The sequence below is a fragment of the Bufo bufo genome, chromosome 1 (genome assembly GCF_905171765.1).
Source record: "Bufo bufo chromosome 1, aBufBuf1.1, whole genome shotgun sequence".
Taxonomy (NCBI): domain Eukaryota; kingdom Metazoa; phylum Chordata; class Amphibia; order Anura; family Bufonidae; genus Bufo; species Bufo bufo.
The window spans coordinates 553,602,939-553,618,918 of NC_053389.1; the positions used below are offsets into that span (position 1 = coordinate 553,602,939).

Consider the following 15,980-nt stretch of genomic DNA (forward strand, 5'->3'; position numbering starts at 1 on the left):
CAGAAAGTGATACCTCGTAAAATATTTATTACTTAACATTCCCCATATGTCTACTTTATGTTAGCATCATTTTGGAAATGTAATTTAATTTTTTTAGGACGTTAGAAGGCTTAGCAGTTTAGAAGCAATTCTTAAAAATTTTAAGAAAATTGCCAAAACCCACTTTTTAAGGACCAGTTCAAGTTTGAAGTCACTTTGTGGGGCCTACATAGTGGATACCCCCATAAATGACCCCATTGTAGAAACTACACCCCTCAAGTTACTTAAAACCGATTTTACAAACTTTGTTAACCCTTTAGGCGTTCCGTAAAAATTAAAGGAAAATTGAGATTAAATTTAAAAATTTCACTTTTTTGGCAGATTTTCGATTTTAAGCCAATTTTTTCTTTAACACATCGATGGTTAACAGCCAAACAAAACTCAATATTTATTACCCAGATTCTGCGGTTTACAGAAACACCCCACATGTGGCCATAAACTGCTGTATGGGCACACGGCAGGGCGCAGAAGAAAATGGTTTTTAGATGCCATGTCCCATTTGAAGCCCCCCTGATGCACCCTTACAGTAGAAACTCCCAAGAAGTGACCCCATTTTGGAAACTAGGGGATAAGGTGCCAATTTTATTGGTACTATTTTTGGGTACATATGATTTTTTGATCATTCATTATAACACTTTATGGGGCAAGGTGACCAAAAAATTGGTTGTTTTAGCACAGTTTTTATTTATTTTTACAGCGTTCACCTGAGGGGTTCGGTCAGTAACATTTTTATAGAGCAGATTGTTACGGACGTGGCGATACCTAATATGTATACTTTTTCTTATTTATTTTTTACACAATAATAGCATTTTAGAAACAATGTGTCCATGTTCTGAGAGCTATAGTTTTTTTTAAGGTGTTCATCCGAGGGGTTAGGTCATGTGATATTTTTATAGAGCTGGTTGTTATGGATGCGGCAATACCTAATATGTATACTTTTTTAATTTATTTCACTTTAACACAATAATAGCATTTTTGAAACCAAAAAAAATGATGTTTTAGTGTCTCCATGTTCTGAGAGCTATAGTTTTTTTTATTGTTTGAGAGATTTTCTTATGTAAGGGCTCATTTTTCGCGGGATGAGGTGATTGTTTTATTGGTACCATTTTGTGGAACATACGCCTTTTTGATCACATGGTGTTGCACTTTTTGCGATGTAAGGTGACAAAAATGGCATTTTTTGACACAGTTTTTTTTTTTTTATGGTGTTTATCGGACTGGGTCGATCATGTGATATATTTATAGAACCAACCTTCACGGACGCAGCAATACCAAATATGTCTATTTTATTTAGTTTTTTCTATTTAAAAAAAATAAAAATATTCCTTACATGGGGAATTTTTTTTTTTACATGTGAAACCTTTTTTTATTTTATTTTTTAACAGTCAATTTTTTTCTTTTACACTTTTCGTCCCCCTCAAGGTCATACAAGACCTCTGGGGGACATTTACTTCAGTTTTTTTTTTTTTTTCACTGTTGAGTTCTCCTGTAACTGGGGCTGACATAGTAGCCCCAGTTACAGGAGAAATACACCCCCCATAGAGGCTGTACAGCGCAATACAGCGCTGTACAGCCTCAGTGCAGGGCTGATAGAGGTCTGTAGAAGACCTCACACAGCTCCTGCACTCTCCGGTCCCGGCAGTCACATGACCGCTGGGCCAGAACAGCAAGCGCATAGCGCTTCCGGCTCTGTAGACACAGCGCTCGGCGAGCGCTGTGTATACAGTGATCTAGAAGGCAGGGACACCTGGGCACTGTCCCTGCCTTCTCTAAGGGTTGCCCTGCTGTCACTGACAGCGGGCAACCCGATCAGCAGCTGCACGATTAGCGTGCAGCTGCGATGTCTGAATGGACGTTTTAAAACGTGCATTCAGACAGAGATCCACCTCCCGGACGTTTACATGCAATGGGCGGACGGGAGGTGGTTAAGACAGTGGAACAGCATCTAATGTATTACATCTGGGAATATAGAAAGACCCTAATTCCCAAAAAGTTGGGACGCTGTGTAAAATCTAAAAAAGTAAATAAAACAGAATGCAATGACGTGCAAAACTCATACATCCATCTTTTACTCACAATAGATGATAGAACACATATCAGATATTGAAAGTGAGACATTTTACCAGTTCATGAAAAAGAATTACTCATTTAGAACTTGATGGCAGCAACGCATCTCAAAAAAGTTGGGACAAGGACAACAAAAGGCTGGAAAAGTAAGTGGTACTAATAAAAAAACAATAAATTGTATAGTGGCTCACCCCTCCTGTAATCGTGGATAGGTGCTCACACTATTTTGTGGTTCACCCCAACCACAATGTGAAATATAAGAAATAGTATTGTGTAGTGGGCACTCAAATATCTGTTGCTACACGTTGGGTACAACACATTTATAATTTAAGATTCAATTGCATAACATTCATTTACAATATTAGACAATAATATTATATCCTAAAAATTCATAAAATTCTAAAGCTATAACGTTCCTATGAGTCAATATATAATCAATATATAATCAAATAGAGCATCTTGTATTCTCCATAAAATCCCCTAAAAATTCCTTTAAAAAAAATTTCACACTAGTTGGTAAAGTGCGGTCTATAAGGTGCAATTGATAAAGCGCAGGTAATGTAAAGCGCTCTTCGTGCTGTATAGATGTCTTTCATAGGTTAAAAGTCACAGTATAGCAAATTGTTAGGTAGTATTTACAGATCAGGGGTTTGTTACATGCAGTATATTATTCGTACTCACTGCTTGTTGTTCACTCTTTTGTGTATCTGACTGTAATGGCGTCCCACTACACGTCAGTTCACTCGTGCATGTGCCTGCAGTTTTTGTGCCTGCAGCGTTGTGCCTGCAGCGTTCAAGAAAAACTGCAGGCACATGCACGAGTGAACTGACGTGTAGTGGGACGCCATTACAGTCAGATACACAAAAGAGTGAACAACAAGCAGTGAGTACGAATAATATACTGCATGTAACAAACCCCTGATCTGTAAATACTACCCTATACTGTGACTTTTAACCTATGAAAGACATCTATACAGCACGAAGAGCGCTTTACATTACCTGCGCTTTATCAATTGCACCTTATAGACCGCACTTTACCAACTAGTGTGAAAAAAAAATTTAAGGAATTTTTAGGGGATTTTATGGAGAATACAAGATGCTCTATTTGATTATATATTGATTATATATTGACTCATAGGAACGTTATAGTTTTTGAATTTTATGAATTTTTAGGATATACATTGTCTTATATAATATTATTGTCTAATATTGTAAATGAATGTTATGCAATTGAATCTTAAATAATAAATGTGTTGTACCCAACGTGTAGCAACAGATATTTGAGTGCCCACTATACAATACTATTACTAATAAAAAAAACTGCTGGAGGAGGAAAATGCTACTAACTCACATGACTGGGTATAAAAAGAGCATGTTAGAGAGGCAGAGTTAGGGAGATAGGGAGAGGTTCACTAATCCACAAAAATCTACACCTAAAAATTGTGAAACAATTTCACAACATTGTTCCTCAATGTAAAATTGTGTAAATATTAAATATCTCACCATCTACAGTACATAATATCATCAAAAGATTCAGAGAATCTGGAGAAATCCTTGTGCGCAAGGTGGAGAGTCATTATTGGATGCTTGTGATCCATGGGTCCACATGTAGCACTGCATTAAAAACAGGCATGATTCTATATTGGAAATCACTGCATGGGCTCAGGAACACTTCCAGAAATTATTTTTTCACCGTGCAATACACAAATGCAAGCTAAAGCTGCATCATGCAAAGAAGAAGGCAAGATGTCATTTTTTTCGACATCTGATATTTATTGTGAGTAAAATATGGGTCTATGAGATTTGAAAATCATTGCCTTCTGCTTTTATTTACATTATACACAGTGTCACTTTTTTGGAATTGGGGCTGTAATAAGGAAATATCTTAAAATCATCTACAGGATACCACATATTAAACAAGGAAAAGTTATATAATTAAGTATTGTTATATATATATATATATATATATACATATATATACAGTACAGACCAAAAGTTTGTACACGCCTTCTCATTCAAAGAGTTTTCTTTATTTTCATGACTATGAAGGCATCAAAACTATGAATTAACACATGTGGAATTATATACATAACAAACAAGTGTGAAACAACTGAAAATATGTCATATTCTAGGTTCTTCAAAGTAGCCACCTTTTGCTTTGATTACTGCTTTGCACACTCTTGGCATTCTCTTGATGAGCTTCAAGAGGTAGTCCCCTGAAATGGTCTTCCAACAGTCTTGAGGGAGTTCCCAGAGATGCTTAGCACTTGTTGGCCCTTTTGCCTTCACTCTGCGGTCCAGCTCACCCCAAACCATCTCGATTGGGTTCAGATCCGGTGACTGTGGAGGCCAGGTCATCTGGCGCAGCACCCCATCACTCTCCTTCATGGTCAAATAGCCCTTACTTTCAAAGTTTTCCCAATTTTTGGGCTGACTGACTGACCTTCATTTCTTAAAGTAATGATGGCCACTCGTTTTTCTTTACTTAGCTGCTTTTTTCTTGCCATAATACAAATTCTAACAGTCTATTCAGTAGGACTATCAGCTGTGTATCCACCTGACTTCTCCTCAACGCAACTGATGGTCCCAACCCCATTTATACGGCAAGAAATCCCACTTATTAAACCTGACAGGGCACACCTGTGAAGTGAAAACCATTTCAGGGGACTACCTCTTGAAGCTCATCAAGAGAATGCCAAGAGTGTGCAAAGCAGTAATCAAAGCAAAAGGTGGCTACTTTGAAGAACCTAGAATATGACATATTTTCAGTTATTTCACACTTGTTTGTTATGTATATAATTCCACATGTGTTAATTCATAGTTTAAATAGTTGAATGTGCTGACAACAAAATCACACAAAAATAAAAAAAATGGAAATCTAATTTTTCAACCCATGGAGGTCTGGATTTGGAGTCACACTCAAAATTAAAGTGGAAAAACACACTACAGGCTGATCCAACTTTGATGTAATGTCCTTAAAACAAGTCAAAATGAGGCTCAGTAGTGTGTGTGGCCTCCACGTGCCTGTATGACCTCCCTACAACGCCTGTGCATGCTCCTGATGAGGTGGCGGACGGTCTCCTGATAGATCTCCTCCCAGACCTGGACTAAAGCATCTGCCAACTCCTGGACAGTCCGTGGTGCAACGTGACGTTGGTGCATAGAGCGAGACATGATGTCCCAGATGTGCTCAATTGGATTCAGGTCTGGGGAACGGGCGGGCCAGTCCATAGCATCAATGCCTTCGTCTTGCAGGAACTGCTGACACACTCCAGCCACATGAGGTCTAGCACTGTCTTGCATTAGGAGGAACCCAGGGCCAACCGCACCAGCATATGGTCTCACAAGGGGTCTGAGGATCTCATCTCGGTACCTAATGGCAGTCAGGCTACCTCTGGCGAGCACATGGAGGGCTGTGCGGCCCTCCAAAGAAATGCCACCCTACACCATTACTGACCCAATGCCAAACCGGTCATGCTGGAGAATGTTGCAGGCAGCAGAACGTTCTCCACAGCGTCTCCAGACTCTGTCACATCTGTCACATGTGCTCAGTGTGAACCTCCTTTCATCTGTGAAGAGCACAGGGCTCCAGTGGCGAATTTGCCAATCTTGGTGTTCTCTGGCAAATGCCAAACGTCCTGCACGGTGTTGGGCTGTAAGCACAATCCCCACCTGTGGACGTCGGGCCCTCATATCACCCTCATGGAGTCTGTTTCTGACCGTTTGAGCAGACACATGCACATTTGTGGCCTGCTGGAGGTCATTTTGCAGGGCTCTGGCAGTGCTCTTCCTGTTCCTTCTTGCACAAAGGCGGAGGTAGCGGTCCTGCTGCTGGGTTGTTGCCCTCCTACGGCCTCCTCCACGTCTCCTGATGTACTGGCCTGTCTCCTGGTAGCGCCTCCATGCTCTGGACACTACGCTGACAGACACAGCAAACCTTCTTGCCACAGCTCGCATTGATGTGCCATCCTGGATAAGCTGCACTACCTGAGCCACTTGTGTGGGTTGTAGACTCCGTCTCATGCTACCACTATAGTGAAAGCACCGCCAGCATTCAAAAGTGGCCAAAACATCAGCCAGGAAGCATAGGAACTGAGAAGTGGTCTGGAGTCACCACCTGCAGAACCACTCCTTTATTGGGGGCGTCTTGCTAATTGCCTATAATTTTCACCTGTTGTCTATCCCATTTGCACAACAGCATGTGAAATTGATTGTCACTCAGTGTTGCTTCCTAAGTGGACAGTTTGATTTCACAGAAGTGTGATTGACTTGGAGTTACCTTGTGTTGTTTAAGTGTTCCCTTTATTTTTTTGAGCAGTATATATATAGAAGAAAAAATCCAGCGGGAGCACCAACCGGGGTGTGGGTGCAAAGTCCAACGAAGGGTGGCGGCAATACCCAATATCATAAAGCGAAAAAGTGGGACTGCACTCCTGAGTGGTAGTGAAAATCAAAAACTTTTATTCACCCATAATATGGCAAACTTGCTAAGTTTGCCATATTATGGGTGAATAAAAGTTTTTGATTTTCACTACCACTCAGGAGTGCAGTCCCACTTTTTCGCTTTATATATATATATATATATATATATATATATATATATATCAGGAAACATTTTAAAATTTTTCAGGATGCTTAGCAGTTGAAGCTGGTCACCGTCCCAGCCTGCTATTGGCTGCTCTCCCCCGTCGCCGGATGTTTTGATGCAGCGGTGGCCGTGCAGGGATCCGGAGCAATGCAGGAGCCGGGAAGCAGGCAAGTATAATCCATACAAGGGGCCCAGGCATTGGGGGGGGGGGGGGGGGGGGGGTATTTTAGATATAGGATAACCCCTTTAACAGTGATTTCCTATCACATCTATATGTGTTTTCCCAATCCTTTCTCTCTTTTTTCTAAAAGCCCCTCATTATTATTTAATAAAGCAATCAGTATTAAAATGGTGCAGTAAACAAAATGAAGAAAAAAAACAGCACAGTATATTAAATGGACTAATACATAATGTTCACACTAGTATTATGGCTTCCATTATGACAGCTGTGATGGATCTGTTTTCATATTCATACTGTCAAATCCTGATGCCCCCTCTTATTGATTGAAATGCTGAAAAGGCAGCTGAAAACCCTGAATGCTAATGTTAACAGAGTGTTTGATGACTTGCGTAATGCATGTTGTATTTCTGCAGAGAGATGAACTTTATATATATGTGCTCTCCTTCCCATGTCATTTGATTTTTATAGTGTCTCTTTTTCGCTCTAAGGAGAGCTGGATCTTTTGTGTCATGTGCCACTTTTTTGAAGCCCTCAGCAGTGTATAACACATACCGTTTCCAACTAGCAACACAAAATCGCTCAAGTCTATTATGCCCTAACAGCCTCCTAAATACGGAGTCATCACCCTGACAAGAGCGTCCCCATCCGAAACTTTACCCTGTTGCCAAGCCCTAAAAATCCTATTAAAGGGAATGGGGGAAGGGAACACCCAATGTCTGTCAATACCCTCCCCGATCCAAACAACAACAAAAAAATTCAGTAATAGTATATTAGTTGGATGCACAGGATGGTTGATGCACCAAACAGGGTGCTCTCAGTCTTGCAGCGTCACCCCGCTGCTGAAAAGAACAGAAATATAAAAGAGATGACTGGGCACACCTAAGATATTGGTAGCTAATATTTATTATAATACTTAAAATAGTTTAAAACACAAATCCGGTATAGGGATGTACAGTACAAAAGTATAACTTTAAAACGCTGCCACGCTATTGAGCAGCATTCAAAGGAAAAGTTCTGCGTATTTCTGGTTGAGATGAAGCTGAATTGGTCACTCACAGATGATAATGATATTGTAACCCAACAGCCTCATTCCAAACCCAGCATAGGCAGAAACTTTGAGTAAGTGAAATATTAAGTCCATACAATGAAAGTATAGCAGTATATTAGCGGTTAAAATGCAATATTGATAATAGTTATCAGGTGACAATGGTATATAAAATCAGGTGACAATGGGATAAAATAGGAACTCGCTTGACCTAAAAGATTCTAAATGTCCAGATATAGCAAATGAAATCCCACAAATACTTGTTGCCAGTTTGAAGTAGCAGAATGGTGCTATATAATGAGTTTGCAGTAGTCAAGTATAATAATTTACTCCGTCACTGACCCAGCGGCGTCCCGCTTTCGGTCAGGAATGGATCCAGCAGTAAGGCAATAGTTAATTGAGGAACGCTCTTACCGATGTTGGAGGGTTCTCACATTCAGGAGAAACCTCTGCCGTCTATCGGAACTTACTCCCGGTTTTATTGTTGCGGTCAGGTGAATCCCGCAGTTGATAGTATGGGTCACCTGTTAGCAGTTTGGTTACTGCACGAGGTCCCGCTCGTTTGGATCCGGATGAGGTATCCCAACTTTCCGGGTAGAAGTTTCAGACCGGCTGCGCTTTGTAAGTCGGTTCAGAGTTGTTCCTAAGTAAGGTCGATGCGGTGCACTCACATGAAGTTTATACTTGGGGGGGTCAGACCAGACGCGTTTCAGGGTTAGAGTGTCCCATTCCTCAGTGGCTATCCACGCAAACACGGGGCTATCCACGCAAACACGGGGAGAACATACAAACTTCTTGCAGATGTTGTCTTTGGTCGGATTCGAACCTAGGACTTCTGCGCTGTGTCAACATCACATGTGACTACTGCAGCCAATCAGAGGAGTGGTACAGGATTGGAATGGAGGGTATTATTCTTTTTGTTATTGCATACCATTGTAAGCTCTTTGTAAAAAGATGTCATGGGGTTGGACAACCCCTTTAAATGTCCATTAAGCACTCCGTAAATTGCAATGACACATACATCACTAACATTGAAAGGACAAAATAGGAAATTGATTTACCAGCTGCTCAGACTTGACACCAAAAAGCTGTATGGTTTTTGCGATGTTTTTTGAGACAGCAATGCAGAGATTGGGGTCCACAGCAGCCACATTCATTTCACTGTAAAGAAACAAGTTACAACGGTGGAGATAAAATAACTGTTATATTTAGTTAAAATAATCCTTCAGATTATACAAAACAACAGTCACAATACAATACGAGCCTTCTGGACCCGTCTGACTACTAAAAGGAAATGTGCTAAACTACAAGGATGCAACACACATTACAGGGTGCATCTTAAAAACAGCTTGATAAAACTGGAGATATGACTTGAGACACTTAACAGGCTTACACATGACAGAGCTGTGCACACGAGCCTGTACTGCAGCACATGAAGGGAGAATTATTTATAGGGCAGCAAATATCCGCGATAACCCCATAATATGCAATTCACTGATTCTATATGAATATGGAAGACCATGGCATTAAATCACAGGCACTGGTATCACACTGGATCTGAAATGCTACCATATACATGAGGCTGTGTCCAGCTATAGTTGTATCTACTGTGCTTCTAATGCCGAGTTCACACTTCAGTTATTTAGTCAGTTATTTCCATCAGTTATTGTAAGCTAAAACCAGTAGTGAAGCCTACTCAGACATCAGGTGTAATATAAAGATTTCCTCCAGTTTTGTGTTTTTGACCCGCACTTGGTTTTGGCTCACAATAACTGATGGAAATAGCTGACCAAATAACTGAAGTGTGAAATCTGGCAGTCTGTTACGGCAGAGGAACAGACTGCCGTAGTTCACTGTATTCAGCATAGCCAGACACCACCGTGCCCCGGCATTCACTATAATGGGATCCGGAAATAATCTGGCCACTTTCCGGCATATATGCCAGCGTTCAGCCAGACAAAAAATGTTGCTCGTAGCATTTTTTGTCCGTCTGAAAGCCGGCATGTACACAGGAAGCAGTGACCGGATTACAGTGCCGATGTTCACAATGCAGATGTAAACCTGGCCTAATAATAGCCAGGTTTGGGGAGAGGGGATGAATAGATGGATAGATAGATATTATTGTATAATGCAGTATACTGTAGATAACACCACAAGTTACAATTATGTACAGGAGATTAAAAGTCAAAAAGAAGATTAAATTCTTTAATTCTTCATGTATATCCCTTTTTACCATAACCTGGGTATTACGACGGTAAGAAGAAAACAGTGTTTGGCTTCACCACTGCTATGCTCACTTGGCTCTAATAGCTCCTTGTTAGATTCCTTCTTCTCCTCCCATGTCTTGATTTAGTGCAAGCACAGGGATTTCTGCAAGCCTCCTTTAGATTAATGGGTTGGAGAAATTTCTGTACCAGATTTGTGTTTATGTGAATATACCCTTACAATTGCAGAAGACAGCCTAACTACCAAGAGATCTTTAGGTCAAAAAAGCCTAATAGCCATTCCTAGCAGTTGTGCGTACTTTAGCCTACTTTTTTTTTAGCATTTAGCACACTGTACTATGCTTATCTCACCCAGACTGCTGTTGATATTCCCAACTTCCCATCGTTTTTCCTTTTCCTTCCCTATATGTAAGACAGTGGCTTACCTCTAATCGAGGCGGACCACGCAGCTTCTATGGGGCCCGTGGAGGAAGAGGGCCCAGCCATGCAGGAAAGCCCTGCCTCCAATTACACTTGCATAGCTAGCTGTGAAAACCTAACTAGCTGTGGAGAAGGACCTGCAATTATGTCATCATCATGTGATCAGTAGTTTTACAGCAAAAAAGACCTGCGATGATGTCATCATTATGTGATCAAGGCAGGATGACAGAGCTCAGCAGTGGATATAAAAATGTGGTGAACTGCCTGGGGAGGAGCTTCTGTGTGTGCCTGGAGAAGAGGTGAGTAGTGTCTTATGATAGCCCATAAAATCCTAATACGGTTAGTTGTAGTTTTGTCCTACTGCATCCCTCTCCATGTAATGTTCACTGATTCCCTATAATAACAATCTCAACATTCTGGGAGTTGCAGTTCCAGCAGAGAACAGCCTACCCAAGCCCTCTGGATCTGGGATTGCTGGAGGTTACCAGAATGTTTGCCGGCCCCATTGCACCCAGAGATCTCTTATGGGCTGTTCTCTGTTGGAACTACTGCCGCCAGTGTGAAACAGGACTAAACTGGTCATGATGAGACTTGCAGTTCTCTTATCAGTATGATGTTCTGCAGCACCTGAGGTGTATTAGGCATTGTTCACATCTGTGCTAGTGACACTGGCTGTTCTGCTCTGTCATAGGAGCACAAGAACGAAAATCATGGTACTGCCGACTCTGGCACCTCAGGACATGGGAGCCCAATTCAGATTCTTGCTATGGGGCCCATTGTTTTTTATGTATGCCCCTAATGTAAGATAAGAGGTAATGGCAATCTAGATAGAAAGAAAGAGCTCAAATTCCAAAATTTACATGTTAAATGGAAATATACACAGTATAAGGGTCCATTCACACGTCCGCATCCGTTTCGCAATATCGGGAACGGGTGCGGACCTATTCATTCTCTATGGGGCCGGAAGAGATGCGGAGAGCACACTATGTGCTCTCCGCATCCGCATTTCCGGAGCGTGGCCCCAAACTTCTGGGCTAAAGCCCCGAACTTCCGGGCTGTGGCTCCGCAAAAAAATAGAACATGTCCTATTCTTGTCCGCAAGAATAGGCAGTTCTATAAGGGGTGCCGGCCGGGTGTATTGCGGATCCGCAATACACTACAGACGTGTGAATGGACCCTAAATGTTTATTCAAATCTTGGGTATGAGGCAAATTCTGAAAGGGGTTTGCCGGGATTACTATAGTTTTTTATGCTCATGCAGTTGCTTACCTCATGTACATCTTCCCATGCTTTTTTTTTTTTTTACAAGCTGGACTCCCCATTTTCAACCATGGTTTGTTTCCATCCTGTATACTGCACTTCCTGTCTTTATATCCAACCGAACCCATGATGCACTTCTCCTTTCTCTGCCACAACTCCAGCACTGCCCCTAACAACGCCCAGCTAGTTTATAGCTCCTCCCACCCAGCTACTATAGACTTTCACTCCTTTCACTACCCATGACATCACAGGAAATAAGAATGAGCTGCATGGAGATGGTACTGTGATCACAGATAGGAGCAATAAAGGTAAAAGAAAAACATTACAAAATTACAGCTTCCTTCATTGTTTTAAAAGATGTTTATGCAAACCGGAAAATCCCTTTAATGCACAAATGAAAGCTGCATCTGTATTTACGATCTCAGCTTCAGATACAGGAAATGTAGGGTCAGGTTTCTCTATGGCTGAACTAAACCAGTTTACATTTTAGCATGATGCCTCGTTAAATGCAGAAAAAAATTAAAATAAACCACTCAATGCCTTGTAATGTCAAGAATTAATCCTCTGTTTTATATTCGTGAGCTAAACAGTGAAAATCATGGATTTATGAAGTATTTCATTAGAGGTTTACAGTTCTTAGCTCATATTTCTCTGTAGGATATTTTCCATAATCCCTCTTTCCTTCTAGTTTGGATTTAGTACAGTAAGTAGTAGTTTTCAGCCATGGATTACTAGAATAGTTGCAAGATAAATATCGTGAATAGTTCTCTTGGCACAAATTCATACAGCCACTGCACGGCCCAATAGTGCGTGCCAGCGTAGTAATACATGGAGAATACATGCATGCACGGCCTAATAGTGAGTGCCAGCGTAGTAATACATGGAGAATACATGCAGACATATCTCAGCCCCATTAGGTCAAAAAGGACACAGCTATGGAAAGAACATCAGCTGCAGACTGAGGTCTTCTTACCAACGAGCAATAACAAAGGATTTAATCTCAAAGGAGATCATATAAGAATAAGTGGCATAATGGTGCCAAGTAATGTCTTAAAAGCTATTGGTGTCATGGTCTTACCTTCTTGCTGTTCTCCTTCGTTTGACATGTGCTGGCAGCCATCTTGGTTTCTGGGTTTCTTGTAGCCTTCCACCCTGCGGCTCCTCCTTCCCACTGGGAGGAGCTGGATGCCTAGCTCATATATATAGGAGGTCTGTGGCTTCAGTTCCTTGCTTGGTCCTCCTGTGTTCACATGCTTCTAAGACTGCTGCTTCTGGTTCCTGATCCTGGCTTCGTCTGACTACCCTGCTGGTTCCTGATCCTGGCTTCGTCTGACTACCCTGCTGGTTCCTGATCCTGGCTTCGTCTGACTACCCTGCTGGTTCCTGATCCTGGCTTCGTCTGACTACCCTTCTGGTTCCTGATCTCTGGCCTCTCAAAGACTCTGCTTCGGTTTCACCATTCGTTTGGACTTTTGCTTTACAGCTTTATTTTCAATAAAGCCTTCTTATTTTCACTTATCTCTTGTTGTACGTCTGGTTCATGGTTCCGTGACATTAGGACCAAGCCATGAGTTCTGACGGTACAGGGCCATCCTCGCTACCCATGCTGGTTGCCAGACTTGATCAGCAGGATCACCTGTTGGGTCGGTTCGCTGTGGCGTTGCAAACCCTGCTTGAACGCACGGCTCATTTCGCTCCCGTTGCCGATGGGTCGGTTGTCGCTCCGGTTGTTGCGCCAGAGTCTACCCCGACACCTGTTGTTGCGCCTGCGGTGTTTCGGGGTATGACCGGTTCTGCCCCTCTTCCACAGCGCTTTGGGGGAGAGCCAACTCAGTGCCGAGGTTTCCTTAACCAGGTGGGCATTTATTTCGAGTTGCTGCCACATGCCTTTCCTACTGAGAGATCAAAGGTGGGCTTCTTGATCTCGCTGCTCTCGGACAAGGCCTTGGCCTGGGCCAGCCCTTTATGGGAGAACAACAATCCGGTGGTTGCCGAGTTTTCCGGTTTTGTTGCTTCTCTTCGGAAGGTATTCGATGTGCCGCGGCTCGTGCTGCCTCTGCCGCGAAGCTCCTTATGTCCATCAGACAGGGTTCACGATCCGTAGCTGAATACGCCATTGAGTTTCGTACCCTGGCAGCAGAGGTGGGCTGGAATAATGAGGCTATGGTCGCTGCTTTCTCTCATGGTCTCTCGGATGCCTTGAAGGATGAGGTTGCAGCTAAGGACCTACCAGTGGAGCTCGAGTCTCTTATTTCTTTCCTGATTTTGATTGACACCAGACTCAGGGAGAGACCTTCCTTTAAGGAGAGCCTGCGGAGGTCTTCTAACAGATTGGCGCCTACGTTTGCTGTCCCACCCGTGCCTCCCTCTCCTCCCACGCCTCCTGGGGATGACTTGTCTGGGGGTGAACCCATGCAGCTGGGGGCAGCTGTCCAAGGGGGAGAGGGTACTCCGGAGACGCGAGGGTCGATGCATGTACTGTGGTCTCGGTGGGCATTTTCGGTTGGCATGTCCGAACCGTCCGGGAAACGCTCGTACCTGAGATCCTGTCGGGGGCAGATCTTGGGTGGAGTCTCCTCGTCCCCGGTTTCCCGTGTTGACAAACCACTGATCACTGTTGTCCTCTCCTGGGTCGGGGGCTCGGTGACGACCCAGGCGTTGGTGGACTCTGGTGCTGGTGGTTTGTTCATTGATAGTGTGTTCGCTGCCGCCAATTCCATTCCTCTGCAGGCTCGAGGTTCCCCACTGGCTCTTGAGGCGATAGACGGCAGACCCCTTCTGTCGTCACACGTGACTCATGAGACCCTTCCAGTGGGGATAGCCATTGGTGCCGTTCACAGAGAGTCGGTCTGCCTCCAGGTTATTTCGTCTCCACACTACTCGGTGGTCTTGGGGTACCCCTGGCTCCAGAAGCATAATCCGACTTTCGATTGGAGATCGGCCGAGATCCTCTCGTGGTCACCGCAGTGTGGGGCTAGTTGCATCCATGGGTCTGTCAAGTTGCTGTGTACTTCCTCGGACTCTCTGTTGCCTCCTGAATACGAGGAGTACCGGGATGTATTCGATAAGGTGCGCGCGGTTGCCCTACCTCCGCACCGCCCATACGATTGTGCCATAGAGTTACAACCTGGTGCCGTTCCTCCTCGTGGCAAAGTCTATCCACTGTCGGTAGCGGAGAATGAGGCCATGGAGGAGTACGTGAGGGAGGCGCTTTCACGCGGACACATTCGCAAATCCTCGTCCCCGGCAGGGGCTGGATTTTTCTTTGTGAAAAAGAAGGGCGGTGAGTTGAGGCCTTGCATCGATTACAGGGGTCTCAATCGCATCACGATCAAGAACGCTTACCCGATACCCTTGATTTCCGAGCTGTTCGATCGCCTTAAAGGGGCCACGGTCTTTACAAAACTCGACCTGAGGGCGGCATATAACCTGATAAGGATCAAGGCGGGCGATGAGTGGAAGACCGCGTTTAACACCAGGACCGGTCATTATGAATCCTTGGTTATGCCCTTTGGGTTGTGCAATGCGCCCGCAGTCTTTCAGGAATTCATCAACGATGTTTTCCGTGACCTGTTGCAGCAGTGTGTGGTGGTCTATTTGGATGACATCTTGGTATATTCTGAATCCATGGAGGCCCACATTCTGGATGTCAGACGAGTGTTGCAACGGTTACGAGAGAACAAGCTGTTCGGTAAGCTTGAGAAATGCGAATTTCACCGATCCCAGGTAACCTTCTTAGGTTACATCATTTCCGCTGAGGGGTTCTCCATGGATCCTGAGAAGGTTTCGGCTGTCTTACAGTGGCCCCAGCCCAGTGGTCTTCGTTCCCTGCAGCGCTTTTTGGGCTTCGCCAATTATTATCGGAAGTTCATCAGGGACTTTTCCATGCTGGCCAAGCCTCTCACGGATCTGACCAGGAAGGGCAGTAATTCCCAGGTCTGGCCGCTCGAGGCCATCCGAGCTTTTGAGGCCCTAAAGTCCGCTTTTGTGTCGGCTCCGATTCTGTCGCATCCCAACCCTGGGTTGCCCTTTGTCCTCGAGGTGGACGCGTCTGAGACGGGAGTAGGCGCCCTTCTGTCTCAGCGTAGAACACCAGAGGGTCCTCTGCTTCCTTGTGGGTTTTACTCCCGGAAACTGTCTTCCGCGGAGTGCAAC

At 43.7% G+C, this 15,980-nt stretch overlaps 1 protein-coding gene across 4 annotated transcripts in view; it reads right to left on the reverse strand.

Moving 5' to 3' along the window:
* The window catches only part of COG5 (component of oligomeric golgi complex 5), a 413,671-nt gene that overhangs the window by 109,505 nt on the left and 288,186 nt on the right, over window positions 1-15,980 (reverse strand). For all 4 annotated transcript variants that reach the window (XM_040412854.1, XM_040412847.1, XM_040412840.1 and 1 more), the window contains one exon: window positions 8,982-9,081. In XM_040412854.1, coding sequence (XP_040268788.1) covers window positions 8,982-9,081 — 100 coding nt within the window. The remainder of the gene's footprint in view (window positions 1-8,981; window positions 9,082-15,980) is intronic.